The 17,165-nt window shown below is 42.3% G+C and overlaps 1 protein-coding gene across 1 annotated transcript in view; it reads right to left on the reverse strand.

Annotated features, from left to right (window-relative positions):
* PDIA5 (protein disulfide isomerase family A member 5) overlaps positions 1-17,165 on the reverse strand; it is an 88,929-nt gene that overhangs the window by 39,545 nt on the left and 32,219 nt on the right. The window contains exons 8-10 of the mRNA XM_017740244.1: positions 15,802-15,893; positions 15,627-15,698; positions 11,091-11,227 (exon numbers count right to left, since the gene is read on the reverse strand). Of these exons, the coding sequence (XP_017595733.1) occupies positions 11,091-11,227; positions 15,627-15,698; positions 15,802-15,893 (301 nt within the window). The remainder of the gene's footprint in view (positions 1-11,090; positions 11,228-15,626; positions 15,699-15,801; positions 15,894-17,165) is intronic.

A 17,165-nucleotide genomic window follows, 5' to 3' on the forward strand; every position in this document is an offset into this window, starting at 1 on the left:
CTCGGCCCCGCCGTTATCACCATCTCACTGCCATTACCACAAACTCAGACTGCAGCAATCTGTGCGTGCAAGGAGCTGTGCAAATCCAGTCCCAGCATGGGCACACAGAGGAAAGTCTCTGCCTGCTTCCAGGAGCCCTTCAGTGTGAAGGTGGGGCACAAAATCTTTACAAATTGGTCACTCCTCTTCCTGTCTGTATGACTTGCTGAGGTGGTAGTGACCCAAACCCAGACACCATCTTGTCTTTTCTATGGTGGCGTAATTTATTCCCTCCCAGCATCACTGAAACTGCTCAGAAGAGTCATAACAGTTTTAGACAGTTGTAGTATGAGTTAAAACTATTTACTTGTTTTTGAAAAAGACAGTCAGATGCATTACATGAATCAGACCAAACTGAGAAGAGAGCTTAACTATACGTGTCCTCTGGGAAACCTGTCTGTATCTGTGTTGTGTTCACAGCTCTGGCAGAAGGGCCACCTTTAGCCAGCAATGGCCCTTGGCAGGGGAGGGCTCAGCACACGGGGGACAAACACGGAGCGGGTCCTGCAGGCCGCCTCCATGGGATTTAAAAGACAGCAGCTCTGGTGAACTGCACAACACACACTTTCGCCTTCATTTCTGGTCACACTGGAGCATATCTTCTTCTGACTCAGGCTCAGGGTAAAGGGTGAATATTCTCCAAGACTAACCTCAGCCACAGGCTGCTGCCTCCCAGGGATTCCTGAGAATCAAGCAAGGAGAGAGATTTCTGCTCTATCTTGCCCTCAGTGTGCACTCTCAGCTTCTGAGCTCACAGGGGGCCGTGGCTGAGCTGGACTCCTGACAGCAGCCTTTGAAAAAATACACCCCATCTGCACAGCACAGACTCCAGCATGCATCCAGGAACAACCTTTAACCTAATCATCATTTTTACGTAAAATAAACTAAAACCAAGAATCACATGGTTCCTTATTTTCATTCCAAAGGTGGTTTCAGCTTCCAGCTGCTGGAGATTACATTGCATGTATATACCAAAACTGCATGGATATACCCTCTTACTCAAGACTGTGGTGCAACTGATAGAAATCAGTGTTGGGAGATGATAGTGCCTCCTGCCATCCCTCTTGGGAGGGAAAAGAAATGAAGGAAGGTGAATCAGCTGGTATTGGAAGATATGAATTACACTTCCTACACCAGCTCTGAGGAACATGGCCCTGAGTAGGTGTTGAAAATTAATCTTCCCCTCCTGAAATGTGAGACAACAGCATGGTTGCCTTAAGGTGAAACTGTTGAGAGTTTATGAAAATACCACCAGAAAGTTTCCTTCTCAATTAAGCCAGAATTATTCCACATCTAAAAAAGACTCCCCCCTTTCTCCATTGCCAGGTGAACAACAACATTTTACCTTGAGGAGGGAAGAGAAGCTGCACTGCTTTCCCTCACACTCTTACCCCACTATGGAAAACTTTATGCTTTGGATTTAGCAATGAAAATGCCAAAGAACACGGGTTAGATGAAAGAGCTTTGAATGTTCAGCTCACAAAAACAGCATAACCTGAGAATTATTTCCTAGGATGCAATCTGTGTAAGACATCAGCAAAATGGATGCAACGCAATGAGATCTTCCTAAAAAGGTACATGCCAAAGAACTCAAGCTTAGGGGGCAGGGAGGTTAAAAGGAACGGTAGCACTGACTGTTACTGTGAAGATGTCTGGAAAAGTCAAGTGTCAAGAAGAGATACTGTGCAGAATGCACATTTTTTGTCCAAAATCACAGCAGAAGTGGCTACCAGCTGAGACCTATTCACCTATTTAGGAGAAGCCTGCCGGCACAGTTGCCAACCACAAGCAGTCACAACTCCAGAAGACACAGCTCCACCATCAGCACAATGCCTCAGTGTCCAGGCAATGGATTAATGTATTAGTAACTCAGAAAAATGGCATCACCTGCCAACTCACCATCTGAAAGGGCACAAGGAGCAGACAGGCAGGCAAGCAATCTTTCACTCTAGGTTTCTCTGTTCACTATTTGCCCTTTACGTCAGTTCTCTACCTTTCATGGAATAAAAGTTGAAGCCATAAAGTATTTAGGAAGATAAACTTGACAGTGAAAACTCTACTGGTAAGGATTCAAGTAGCAGAGATACTGTAAGGCACTTTCCAAATGAGAGCCCTGCACAGTATATTGAGCTTATCCAAGTGAGGAAACTAATTTATTTCAGAAAAAATAAACCTGCAGTTTAATTCTTAAAGCTAATTCCTACTGTTAACCCATCATTAGAGGCAAGCAAAGTAAATCTATAAAAATAAGTTATGCTTCACTCCTATCAGAACTCATCACAAGAGCATTAAGGGCTTACATGTACACTGGGGTCAAGCTTGCCAGGATGACAGTTACCCAATTCACACACTCAAATGTGGATTTTTAACACCTAAAATTACTTAAGTCCTCTGAAAGACCCCTCTGAACACCTAAATAACTGACAGCAAATACCCAGAGAATGGGGCCAGTCCCTCTTCAGCTGTCACCTCAGCTGCTCCTTAGTGCTCCAGCAGCTACAGGCTGAGTCAGTTGGTAAGGACTCGTTAGGAGAGAGGGAAGGCAATAGTAATGTGAGAAATGAGGCAGCAAATCCCTGAAGAAACTAATGTTCCCTTCACACCACCTGCCACACATTCACATGAAGCTTTTTTTCTGATTGAAATAGCCTTTGCAAATGTCTTCTTTAATAGAGAAACTAATTGCTCCTAATTGGAGGCGAGCATACAGCAATGCATTTTAAGCAAACCTCCCAAATTTCACAACCACCAATATCTACATTTTGTCTCCTTTCCTTCTTCCTTTACCTATACCCTACATTCTGCTCTCAATACCCACAACTGCTACCAAGTAAGTTATACAATGTACATGCTGTGTCCCCCGAACAGCATCATGCCATGGAGCAAGTCAAGATCCAGCCCAAAGGTAGAGCAGCCCAAAATACCCCAAGTTTGTCACTCTTCCTGTTGTGAAGCTCAACCAGAGCAAGTCAAGGCTCCTCCCATTTAGTCCCGGCATGAGCTGTAACCAGGCTGTGAGTCATCAGCTCAAGCTGCGATAATCTTGTCTGAGCTCTGTGCTCACCCAGCAGCAGATGGAGTTTCCTAAACTTGGGGGACAAAAAACTGCTGTCTGCCACAAGCCAGGGAACACCAAAGGCAGAATCCTACTTCCTCCATGTTAATCAAGACTTTGCAGTGCTCATATGCCTGCCATATCTCAATTCCTGCAATACTGGAGCAGCTTGCAGTCTGGCCATGGCTTGCTAGATAAAACTCCCATGCAAGGTGAAATGTTATCTCCACTTCACAGGTTGGAAACTGAGACAAATATTTAGTGACTTGGGTCGTGACTGTACAAATCAAAGCAAGGCAAAGAACTGAACTTTTACATCTCCAGGCCAAGGCCATCGCTCTTATCATCAGATCATCCTTTTTTATGACCATACCCTGCTCAAAGAGCACAAGCTGCTTCAAAAAGACAATAATCCCATACGAACTGTGTGTGCCAGTATCAAAAGACCAACAGAAAAGAGACAGTGGAATCAGTCGTTACTGTGTTCGCCCCTTTCATTAGGTATCCTATCAAGTTATACTGCACAAGCTAGTTATTAGGATTTTTATACTCTTCACATGCCTATTTATATTAAGTACCACTAAAAACCCATACTGACTTTTTAGATCCTTGAGAAACATGAGTGGTATTGTCATTAAAGGAAAAATCCATGTCAGGTTCTTCATTTTCCTGGTTTGTTGCCTTTCCAAGAACTTCTGCTTTGATGTGTGATTAAATCTCCCTGAAAATAATTTCTGTAATTAGTTTAATTACAGGTCACTGCTCTGGCAGGTCACTGTGCTGAACTGTTCACACCCCCTAAGATTTTTGGTGATATTCAAATATATGTAGTATTGAGCAACATCTTGTTGTAGACTTCCACGCTGTTACATAATGAAGAACCCAGTCTAAGAAGAACCCAAACCTCCTCTCTCTGAAATCAACAGTCAGGACTTGCTCACCTCTGGAAGCAGATTCTGAAGCTAAGAATGTACCCACTTCTAGCTGGTTCACATGAAGAATGTATCTGCTCCAGAAGCCTTCAGGAATGTTCAGCTGAGAAGTACATATGTACAATGCACAGAAAGTTGGCACAATTTATGCCTGTACAGGAGCATTTTATTATACATCCCATTAAAAACACACTAAGGCAACATTAAAATTAGGAGCCTATGGGACGCAGAGAGTCAGGAAACATGCTTCTAAAACTGAAGCAAATCTTTTCTCTTCAACAATCTGTCCAGACTCTTAAACAGCAACACTCATCATCCGAGTGCCCTTGCACAACAATTCAGTTTTTGGTGATGAAGGCAGTGCAACAGCCCATCCTGACATCTGCATTGCTCCACCAAAAAACCCACCAGAGATAGGCACTGCCTGTGACCCACATAACAGTCCAGAAAGTTTGACTTGTTCAAAGCTTTCTATAATTACTCTGAAACAAGGAGAACATTTTCACAGGGTCTGGTATGAACAGGACTGAGCCCACAGCAAGCACCCAAGATAAACGTCCCCTTGTGTATCTTCCTATGGACTAGTATATAGCTGTACCACAGGGATATGGCATCTGACCAGATTCCAAATGCACAACCTGCCTTACACACTACAAACTTCCAGTAATCCAGACCTGCACAGGTTCACCAAAACCAGCTTCCCAGCTACCTGTTGTTTGCCTTTATCCCAGAGGCTCTACATCTGAAGGCAGATGCCAAAGGCTCTCTATGTAGCCACTGAACACAACATTTTATTTTAAAAATCACGTATGTCATATATGACAGGGACAAAAAAAAATTAAAGGATGTTTCCATCCATGTTTATTGCTGCTGGATGTTTGGAAAACCCACAAGCCTTTAACCTCTACTGGAACAACTGCGTTGGTTGACATTAAAAAAAAAAATCTTTGATTGAATCATGAATTAGCATGGAAAAACTTTATTTATTTACAAATAATTTAATTTCCTTATTTATCACAGGCTGCCAATGTTGGGCTGCTGCTGACCTGTGCTAGAAAGGCAATTTTTTTCAGGCTGCAGAGTAGATTATTCCTCAGCCTTTTCAACTTGTGGCCTTTCAGTTGATGCTGCCAACAGACATCCCAATTAGAGCTCACAGCATCATAGCTTGCTTTCAAAACAAACCAGTGGGGGTCTGAAAGGGAGACATATTTATTTATAGTTGTAAAACATGGTTTGAAAAAAAATAGATTTGATTTTGTGCACACATTTTGGATTCACTTTACTTCATATTTAAAGCGAGCAATGGATTCCTACATCCCAATTTCACCATGTGCAGCAGTAAGAAACAAAAACAAGGCCACTGAAACCAGTGATGGTGCACTGGCTGTGAGAGATCCAAGTTTACTACTTGGTTAGAAGCTGAGGCCTTCTTCTTGTACTGGGCTAATTGGTTGGGATTCTTAATAATGAGTTCACAAAGTCGCTTAAAGCCTTGGGTTTTAATGCACCCAGGGAGGAGGGAAGGAGTGAAGGGTGTGAAAAGCTGTTTTTCAAAGCCAAATTTATAAAACCGCTCCCTGTGCAATTAAAAACCTGAACAGATGAATAGATGACTTTGGAAAGCAGCAACTGCATAATTTATTGGGTTGGTTTATAAAGGGAGAGAAAATATCCGAGGACAGGAAAGGAATTTCACGGACATTTCAACAACACATGAAAACTGTGGTGCATTTTATCATTTCAAGATTTATTTTTGCACTCCCTTCCACTGGGAGGAAGCAAGCAAAGGTCTGTTAGGTTGCATTTTCCCTGTTTTCCCTCTTTATCACTGGAGGAAAAACCACAATGGCTCCGATGTCCTACTAAGGATATGGACATTTTTTCTAACCTTACCTCCTGCAATCAGCTTATATGGTCTCTGAAGGAACCCTATGAAGGGGACTGGGAAGAGCACAGGTTTAACCTGAACTTAAGCTCACATACAAGGAAGAAATGTTGCAGGAAAAACATTTTAATAGTTTAATCCTTTAAAAAGCAAATGCACACTCACATTAACAGTACAGCCAAAGCACTTTTTTCTCCTCTGTTTGTTACCTCTAGCATCAGTACCAGACCACAAACTTTGGTCTGGTTGATGGGGTATGAGAGAGGGTAAAGAAGCCCCAAGCAAATATCAGGGGTGACTACAACCACCAATCAGCATCAGAGACTCCTCAGATCCGTGCTTGCTGAAGGTACACGGGGAGGCTACAGCTCATAGTGGCACCAGGACATTATTCTGCATTAGGCTGCAAGAACAGGTATGCTTTAATGTTAGCATGTGTCTCTTGTGAATGAGACACAGTTAAAATGTTAGCAGTGTCTCTTGTGTTAACAAAACATAATGAAAAGTAACTCCTGTGCATGAACAGCAGACACTGCTAGAAACCATTTCTGAGTTGACTTGAATTTCAATCCTGGACTTCAAACACCTTTCAGTGGCATTTGAATTGACTTAACAGTGACTTAGTTGGGTTTATTTTGTGACTGAGATGTGACTTGGAGAAAAATGCTGAGAAAAATGTAGAAAGGACAAATGTGTAGGAGGTTTATTCTTTTGACAAAACAGAGTCAGAAAGACTGCAACCCTCACTAATTTGGCAAACATTTTGGGCAGAATTATTTTAAAAATTGCATTGGACTCAGCAAACAGTTTGATGAGGAAACTGAAAACACAAACAGGGCTTTTTTTTGTGTTCAAGTGACTCCGGAGCATTTTAAGTCCCAGTGAATACCCATGACACTAAAGCATTTAACAACACTTGACTGGCAGCATAACCCATATTTAGAGACATTCAGAACCCAGCTGTCATCTTGGGCATCTAAATAAATCAATCAGCTGTAGGCACAGATATCAAGAAGCACACACAGACATGGACTCTTTATTCTCATTGCTAGCAGAAGCCTATCATAAGCAACAAGGCTGCCTTTAGTTATGTTATAGTACAGAAATAACTCTGGTTGGTGCAATAAATCCTTTGTTGTAGCCTCAGAAATAGGCCTGCTAACACAACTCTGCTATCTCATGTTACCAAATACGATCAATCCAAGTAAAAACTCCAAATCCTTTGGGAAGGAGGGGCCTTTCTTTGTTCTTTTGTACAGTGCAGGAGAATTCAGGTTTTGGGTACAACAACAGATTGAAAAAACACTTCAGATGTCTGCAAGACTCCAGTCTGAATATATCCAGGATAACATGATTTACGAAATTTCAGCAAAATGCTTAAGTAAGGAGCACAACAGTGCACACCCTTCACAGATGGCTGGGGAGGAGAGTGCCTTCAGAGCCTGACTGGCTAGGTCACTATTTACCTATGCTAAATATTCAGATTTATTGAACATCCTCTTAAGGGCTTTACAAAGGAGTTTCAGCAGGTTAAAAATCCTGCTCTGTCCCCAGTGACCTGTGAAACAAAAGCAGGATGAACTCATCCTGCCCACCCACACTCACCCACATGACCTGAAGCAGCACATCTTCTGTTTAATGGTTGTGATAAACTACTGCACAAAAGGTATGGTGTCTCTAATCCCAAGAGGTGCAAGCTGCATGCTCCAGACCTTCCTGATGTGTTTAAAACACACTAGGCTGCTCTCCTTGAACTTAGTTATGCCAAGCAGCACTTAAAATGCTGCCATGCCTTTGACTAGGCTAGTAAGTGCAACTGATTGTAAATAATTACAGTGTGGTCCTCAGGGATGATCATTAGTAGCCACAGGCACGGAGACCCAATTGGCCACATCCATCACAGTGCCTAATGGTGCAGTTCACAGGTATTTACCTGGGATGTGTTTGGTTCAGCTGTATCTTCAGCACTGGGGGCAGGGGAGCAGATAAAACACTGCCAATTCCCCACTTTTCCATCTTTTCATACTGCACTCTGTTAATGCACTGGCCACCTGAATAGGCAATTAAAGCATCACTGAAATAATTCTCCTCTACTAAAACAGCTCCTCGTGTGTGTGTGTGTGTGTGTGACGATTTGGGCTGGGATAGAGTTCATTTTCTTCACAGTAGCTGGTATTAAGCCATGAGTTGGATTTGTTCTGGGAACAGTGTTGATAATTCAGGGATGTTTTAGCTATTGATGAGCAGTGCTTACAGAATCCAGACTTTTTCTGCTCCTCACCCCAACCCACCAGTGAAGAGGCTGGGGGTGTACAAGAAGATGTCAGGGGACACAGCCAGGACAGCTGACCCCAAATGACCACAGGGATATCCCAGACCACATGGTGTCATGCTCAGCATACAGAACTTGGGGAAGAGGGAGAGGGGGGACATTTGGAGTAATGGAGTTTGTCTTCCCAAGTCACCATTATGTGTGACAAAACTCTGCTTTTCTCGGAATGGTTGAACACCTGCCAGTAAAAGCAAAGTGGTGAACAAATTCCTTGTTTTGGTTTGCCTGTACATAGCTTTTGGTTTTCTTATTAAACCACCTTTATCTCACAAACCCACGAATTTTCTTGGCTTTACCTTTCAAATTCTCTCCCCCATCCCAATCGGAGGGAGCAGCTGTGTGGGGCTGAGCTGTGGCTGAGGCTAAACCATAACAGTGTGCCAGAAAAACTCCAAGTCACGTGTGTGTTGCACGGTGACACAGGAGTTTAAGTACTTGCTAATTCCAGGCCAGTGTTGAAATCCCCTTGATTATTCTTAGTTACTTAGAAGTATATCCTGTGTTATGAGCCTATTTTATAGATGTTTTGACATTTTTTTTTATTAATACATAATTTTTAGGAAAAAACTTCCTCAGCCTGAGCTACCAAGGTCAAAACAAGTAAGACATTCACTGGTTTTACCACTTCTTTTACTGGAAAAATTTATCTCCTAATATTCGTAAGGTGACACCATTAGCACATTTAAGAAGTGCTAAGAGAAGAGCTTTTAATCATGGAGATAACTGTTTATGATAGTTGTCTGTCATTAATTAGTTTGCAAGCCTTATACTCTGCTGAGGATGCCCAGAGAGGATTCTTACAAACACAGATCTTTTACACATGTACAAGCTGGATTCTGCATGTAGGCAGAATTACCATTACCATCTGAATGTAAATAAAATGCCCCAAATATTCGAGTTGCATTTAAAATGCAGTTGTTCTGGCAAAGAACACTCTTTATCCCAATTCTGAGCAGCTGGAAAGTGTTATCAGAAGATTGCAACAGCCCAGTTAAGGCATTTGATTTACTTTTAAAACAGCATTTTCCAAAGTACTGCTGTACCTTAGTGCAGAATGCTCCTTAGTACAAAATATACCTGTCTGGAAGCACCCCTCCTCTCAAAACAGGTCACGCAATATTGTTATCCCTAAAATTGTGTTACCTGTGTTCTTGAAAATACTAAAAAACCACTAAAAACTCAACAGAATCCTACTGAGATTTAAAACTAACTTGAACTTACTATAAAATTTGATTGTAATTGTATGTATTCATCTATTTTTAATCTGGCTTCCTAAAGGATTAAGTTTTGCAGGGCCAGCTGTTGATTTCTTCCCCCTCTTCCTCCTCCTGAATACATGACTGGACTCCTTTGCCCATTTACAAACTCAAAAAAAGGCAAAGCTTTAAAATACTAGTAGATCTCTAAACATGCTGAGATCCAGGGCTAAAGAGAAGGGATGCTTATCCCATGCCATTGTGCAGAGAGAGGGAGAGGAGGGAATTTAGGAGTTACATTTGTGCTTGGCAGCAGCTGCTCAGCAAGCGCACAGCTGCCGAGGAGCAGCAGCCCGTGCTGTCACTGGCACACCGGGGTGCAGGGAAATCTGGGGAAGGAAGGATTTGGGTAACGAAGGATAACTCCTGAGCAAACCAGGCCTCATCAGTTCTGCTACTTGTGTTTGGGGTTTCAGAGCAGGAGTTCATCTCCGGTCCCACTTTCATTAGTACAAATAATCCAGGGAACACAGCAACAAAACAGCAGTCAGTCCCCTGCTTCAGTGGACCAAATTCTTAGACACTTCATCAGGCAGAGGAAATTCATTATGGTACGTTTTTCAAATGAGTCTTATGAGCAGACCTTCAAAAAAAGGCATTTTAGAGCTAACTCCTGCTGGCATAAAGGGAAGCAGGATTTCAGCCTCTGTGCCAAGACCCTCAGCTGTGAGCACCCAGTCTGCCTCCAGAGCCCTAACCTTTAAATCTATGCCCTTGAAAATGAACATCTCACCCAAGTAGTACTGCCAGCACAGCAGCAAGAGGAGAGAGAAGCTGTGTGTCATCCAGCATAGCAGATTCAAGCTTGAACTGTCCATCACAGACAAAAACAATTGGAAGAACCAGCTGTGTAGCTGAAACAAGTTACATCCACAGTGAACAGAGGTTAATGCACTCTTCCACCCAACAGCATACGAGAGGGCAGCGTGGCTGGAACAGCTTCCTGAAGTCAACCCACTGCATTTTACTGCTCAAGCTAAAACTTCAAGTCATGAAAAAGATCAGTTCAATGCATTCTCAGCAGAACAGTAAGTAGTATCACCACCTACTCTGCATTAGTTAACAAAAGTCCTGAGGACTTTCTAACTTAGGTCTACTTTTGGCATAGTTCAGCACAATATATAATGACAATCATCCCTTACATTGCCAGAGAAACTGTGGCAGAGGAGTGAAAATGCTCAAAATGACATATCAGCAGCCATGGACAAGAACCCAGGAGCTCATGGTTCTCAAGTTGAGTTGTTTACTCAACCAGAGTTCTGCTTTGAAAGCAAACAATACTGAAGAGAAGTTGAAAATGAGGAATCATGCTGTAGAGTGATGAGTACTCAGACTATTTAAGCATCATTACACTCAATTGTGTTTTGACTCAGCCTACAAAGTGTCCCTCTTCCAGAAGCACATCTCCATCCTAAATGTGAAGTCACCAACTTCACAAACATTTCATGCCTTGTGTATTTAACAATCATCACAAACAAGAAAGGCCTGGACTTTTGAGTTCATGGTTCAGTGAAACTTCCACAGAAAAACATCACTGATTTTGTTAGCAAGCATTTGGCTCAGAGTACAGAAGAGAAAACAAACTCACATGGTGCATGGAACATCACTAGCACAGATGAATGATCTTTTATAAACTTGTCGAAGTCCTCATCGGTCAGGTGATAAACTACATTTTCTTCATCTGCCCAGGGAGTCTCTGGAGCCTGTGGCTGAGGTGCCTGTGGGCTACAAGACAAACAGACACAGCTTAAAGGCAGCTCTCTGGTGCTAAGCAGCCATCTTGCAAAGTCAAACCAGTGTAAGGAACCACTTTGTGCAGATGTTCATACATGTCTGACACACCAACCCTACTGAACAGGAGTTACTGAACAGGGGTTCATAAGGTTCACAAACCTATGAAGCTTCCATAATTGTACTCATCCAGAACTCAAAGGCACTGAAACACAGATAAAACTGGAGGAGGAATAAAAAAATCTGCAAGAAGCTCCTGAGGACAGATCAGCAATGGAAGGGGATGGAGCGAGGAGATAACCAGACTGCTTGGTTATTACATTATAGAAATCAAATGCATTTTCTACTACTCTTTTACCCTCCTCAGCAGGATGCTCCCCTTCTCACAGCATTCCCACTTTGTAGTTCACAGGAGTCATTGCAAATGAAAGAAAAAAGCAGTGAGCAGAAACAGCCAATTTAACCCGTCACCTTGGATACTGACAGCATGATTAGGGCCAACAGAGAAAGGAGGAGTAGTGTTGGGACCATGAGCCACCTACACACACCATTTCCCCAGGAATACATGGTTTTACCCTGAACAACTCTTGTGAACCAGGGAAGCATTGTTATGCCCTCACTCTGCAGTGGGCTTGTAGGCCTAACTCAGCAAAGCTACTCAGCTGCATGCTTAACCCAAAAGGCAAGTGATGTGTTCTACCAGCTTCACTATGATTGCACATGAGTTCAATTGTCTTTGATGGGTCAGAGCCACAGAGACTGCTCAAAGACACAGTGGCAGGTCTGGAAACTGAACCTAAGCTCCTCTGGAGCTCGTCATCCCAATAAACAATTGGTTTTGGCTTTCATTAATGTACATTAAAAAGAGAATTTGGCAGCTGTGAACTAAACTATGCTAATTGACATTTTATTTATTAAAGCAATGTTCACAAAAAAGACACCCAAACATACAAACATTGGGAGCCAGACTCTGAAGCTATTTTATTCTTGTCAGTTGCAGTAATGAGTTCCAAATACCCCCCAAAATTCCCTAAATTCTTTGGCAAAGTATAGGTCTGGATGTGACCCCATCTCTGGTGAAAGCAGATTTACTATTTTTTATTAAAATGTGTTATTGTGTTAGCTGCCTGGAACAAGGAATGGCAAACAGATGATAACTCATTTATCCTGCCTTACTCATTTCTAGGCTGAAAGCCTAGTTTGATAAAAAAAAGCAGTAGAGATACACAGATTCACACAGCAACTTCTGTTGATGTAAGCAATGGGTGTGATCCAAGAATATTAAGCAATCCATGCAGAACTGTGATGCACACCTCTGCTGCTGCTTCTACAATAAACAAACCAAGAAGCAAACATCAAAGCAAAGGTCAGAGCTGCACCTGGCCAAGCAGCCCAGAGAGCAATCTCCAGGTATCCTGGCAGAGTGAAGGCTTTCCAGCAAACACCCTGACACTCAATGGATTTGGGAACTGGGCTGAGTAGGCAGAGCATGAGGAACATGGACACAGTGCCTACAAAGCACTGGGAGAACATGGTGTCTGGGAGGGCCTAGTGTGACCTATTTCAGTCAGGAATCAGTAAAGCAAGGCACAGGATATTTATTCAAATGGCCTAATTTAAAATGTTGTGCATGCTAATAAGCCTACGCAGGAGTTGGTAAGAAACACCTCAAGGCCTGGAGAAAGCAATAAACAAAATTTAAAATGTCATTTAGCCCAGACAAAAGGCACACCCAACATCTGACTAGGATGACAGAAGTCTAGAAGAGTTATAAAAAGCTAATTCAATTGAGAGCACAGAACAAGTTCTTGATTTAACGGAGTAGCTGATGCTAAGGAAGGGCCTGAGGGGAATCTATAAAAACAGCAAGACAAACCAAGCAGCTATTGAAGGCAGCAAGAAGCTGGTGGGCTTGCCTACCATTCAGGCTGATACAGCTGTGTACCAGAGTTAACAAAAAAGTGGTATGTACAAGATAGTATCTCTACTGTGCTGCATTAAGGCTGTATGATGGTTTGTCTCTATCACCTCATGAAAACATCTGAAACTCCCTAACATAGTAGCCAGTGCCTATTAGAAAGATAAGAAAGGTAAAGCATCTGCAAGACTGATGCATTAGCACACTTTCAGCATAAGAAAGAAGCACATTCATTAAGTAGTAAAAAGGAAAAAAAAGAGGTGTTGGAGCCCTCCAAACTATCAGTTCTTGTCCTGAGAGGAAAAAGCATGGACAATGATTTAAGTAACTCTAACTTTGATTAAGTTATAACATGTTCTCCTTCACAAATGAGCCTAAGATCAACCACTTTCAGCACTTTACCAGTAATATTTAGAGGGAAAAAAACAAGAAGAGGGAGAGGGACAACAGCTGCTTTTCTGAGGAGTGTACTTATTGTCCACACAAAATAGGCCATTGCATATGGCTCAATGTCTGCTGGGTTTGCTTTCAAGACTCTACAATGACAGCATGCACTGTATAAAAATGCATTGGCTTTCCTTGCCACGAAACTGCCATGCCCTGGTTCTCAGAGCAACATTTTGTACCAAAGCAACCTTTCAATATTTTAATATTATGCTATTCTGAAACACAGCCTGTACACCCTGCAGCTACCTAATTGCACTCCTTGGCTTTCCTAAAGCCCTTGCCATACCATTTTGGCTACCTGTACTGCAGATTCCTCAGAACAGTATATTATGTATGTAGCATGTTTACCCTAGATGTGGTTTTATTAATAATTTGATTTATCATAATTTAAGCATCAATTACTGGCAAAATATAAGTACACATAATTACTTAATGTGGTTTCCTTCAAACCTTGTACTTATTACACAGAACTGGGGCACAAGGCTACTGCTCAGATCATCTTCTGGGCAACTAATAAGCATGCACTAAGTGAGGACGAACAGCTGTCTTTAGCTCTGGACTGCTGAAGTATCAGCCAAAGCCCACAGTGGCTTGTTAGCAGAGATTATCATTGGCAAGAGCTTGCAGCTGTTCTGCTTTGCCTCCAGTAGCTGTGTTCACTTGCTGTCACAGCACTGATATAAAGGTACTGCATATTGCAGGGATTATCTGGATATTATGTGGGCAGACAGGGGAAAAAACCACCCCAAACAGCTAATGTTTCACATATGGTAGCCAAGAGATAACCACATCCTTGCAGAATTGAAAAGCATAACAAAGTGCAGGTGATTAAGCCCTATCCCTGCTCCAAGGGCTGATCATCTCCTTCCAGTTGCTGGAGTTGCCATCTTGATCATGCACATTTGAAGGCTTAATTGACTACACGAGGCTTAATGACTATGGCTGAATTCCTCCTGTTTGAGCCACTGGGCAGTACTTGCTTGCAGTGTTTGTAGCTCCTGATGCTAACAGGAATGCACCTCTCACTTCATTTGTGGGTTCCAAATCCTGAAGCTACTGCTGCTGAAGAGCCTGGGCTACCTGCCACCACATGCATGTCCCCAGCACAGCACCACTAGTTCAGCAAAATACACTTACTCTGAGCCAATTCTGCTAAGCTGTACTATTACAATAGTTTGCAACAGTCTGTTCTTTCCCATGTGTTTGTTTCCTTTCATTAGGGTCATTTCAGTATTTTTCCCACGACTGCAGCAAACATGGGAGGCTTACAAAGATGACACCATGCCCAAGAGCCTGGGTGCACTGCAAACGGGATTTCTCCATCACCAGATTATCTCAGCTCTCTCCAGCTGCTCCATCAGCTTCACTGACCATGGGGGGTTTGCACCAGTTGAAGAGCAGCTATACACACACACACTTTTCCTGTCTGTCTCTGAACTGCTAGTCCCACAGGCTCACTCAGCCCCCAAAATGTTTATGACTGCAAACAGCTCTCTTTAGGTAGAACAAGGGGCTTTCAACACTTTCACATCATTACAGCAAACACAGATGTTGTAAAAGTGACTACCTATCCAGGGTGCCTTGATCTTCAGTTTGTCTCTGAAAGACACTTTAAAGGTTTCAGCTAAAGGCTGATGAACCAACAAGAACTGCACACTTCATATACACATTTTTAATAACACAACAGGAGTCAAACCTTTTGCAAGGTATTAAGTTCAAGCACCCAAGATTACTGGAAATTTAAGCCGGCATTTTTAGCAAAGCTGAGATCTGTGTATCTGCATTTATTTTAGTCCACAGTCAGTCTCCTATTACAGCCAAAATGCAACTGTGAAATGCAAGGCATGCATGCTAAAATACAAACACTAGTCAATCTCCCCGTACGAGTTTAGCTGATCTCAGCGGGGTAGTTTTGTTTGCTCTTCTGAGCAGAGGGAAGGAGAGAGAGATGTCTGTTCCTAAAGCATTACATTATGTAAATAATGAAGAGTACATAAAAGATGGAGTGCATGAAGTTGAATGCCTTACTTTTTCAGCCACTCTGCTATATCTGCTGCAGTAGCACCAAAGTTCTCGAAGTTGAACAGGAACTTTCCTTTCCTGTTAAAGCAACAAAACAAGGTTCAGTCCTTGCCCTAAAAGATAAAAAGATGCAATTATAGAAGAGTCATGATTTCTAAATTAGTAGCAAAACATAACTGACTCAAAATAGCAGATTGTAGGATATCCCCGGACATTGAATTCTTCCTTTATCCTTTCAAATTCAGCAGAGTAAACATTCATCCCCGCAAGAACCTGGAAAAAGAGCATAATCTTACTGATTCTTATAATACAGCAGGAACATCACATCATTTGTTTGAAGATTTAAGTAAAACCCACTTCAGTCTTGGCGGATTCTGATTTCATTCATATAGCTGTCAAGCAAGGGGCTCTCTGTAAAAGGCACTGAAGTTTTTCTGATTTTGTGCAAGGGGGAACAGAACAATACTTGAGTCTAATCCAGAGAAAACACACACCAGTCAGCATGTCACCTCTTCCTTGCTCTGGAAGCATCTCTGTTTCTTTTTATTCACCCACTAACAGAAATACCTGAAGGGAATTCTTTCAATTGCACTACTTGTGCTCTTCTTCGCACATTTGGATTTTTAGCTACAAGTGTAACTAGATTTTTTTTTCTTCCTCTGCAAGTAGGAAAAAAAAAAAAAAGAGTTCTCAGTTCATATCCAAACATTAAACAGGACAGCAGAAGTTCCACCCTCAGCTCTCTAGTTTCCACTTCAGCAATGAATTTTCAATCTCAGCTCATGTCCAGAAGCTCCAACCAACGAAGCACTGGCATTATCCCAGTTCAAAAATGCACTTACTGAAAGGCAAGGGGAAATCAGCACGACTTTGATGTGAAAATAAAATGTGCCCTATTTCCATGAGCTCAGGAAATAGCACATGGCCTTTATATCCTTTAAATATGTTAACTTGGGTAGGGTAGGGTATAATGAGAGTTAAGAATTAACCTTGTCCTACAGTCTTCAAAAGAGAGGCACAGAAGCACAGTAGCTTTTCAGACTAGCATGCAAAACAAAAACTCTCTCCTCCCCATTCCTCACCTCTTTCCCAACACATCCACCATCTCAACAGTCCTTGAGCTTCAGGTTCAGGGCTCCTGTGACTTGTACTGTGCCCCGTGACTTATTCTGTGCCCTGTCCAAATGTCTTCCAAATATTTCTGACATGAAAATTGGAAGATGGGATTGATTCCAAGTTTTTGTGGGTGTGCACTTCACACAGAGGTCGTTCTGCTGTCAAACCTGGACCCAGCAAGTTGCTGAGATACCACTTCCTGATTAACTTAGTTTAATGGCATTGACAGCTTAAATCATTTTAGCAGCAGGGTCTTAATCCAACCCCCTCCTCCTTCCCTCTCCAAAAACAGGATTTTCTCCTTCCAGCTGAAATACCACATCAGAATTTAATACCACGTTCCTGACTGCAGCAAACTGCACAGACCAACCAAATGTGCTCAGAGCCAGCATGAAATAAATCTTAAAGCAGAAAATCCTCATTTGAAGG

The sequence above is a fragment of the Corvus brachyrhynchos genome, unplaced genomic scaffold, assembly GCF_000691975.1.
Source record: "Corvus brachyrhynchos isolate BGI_N302 unplaced genomic scaffold, ASM69197v1 scaffold126, whole genome shotgun sequence".
NCBI classification, from domain to species: domain Eukaryota; kingdom Metazoa; phylum Chordata; class Aves; order Passeriformes; family Corvidae; genus Corvus; species Corvus brachyrhynchos.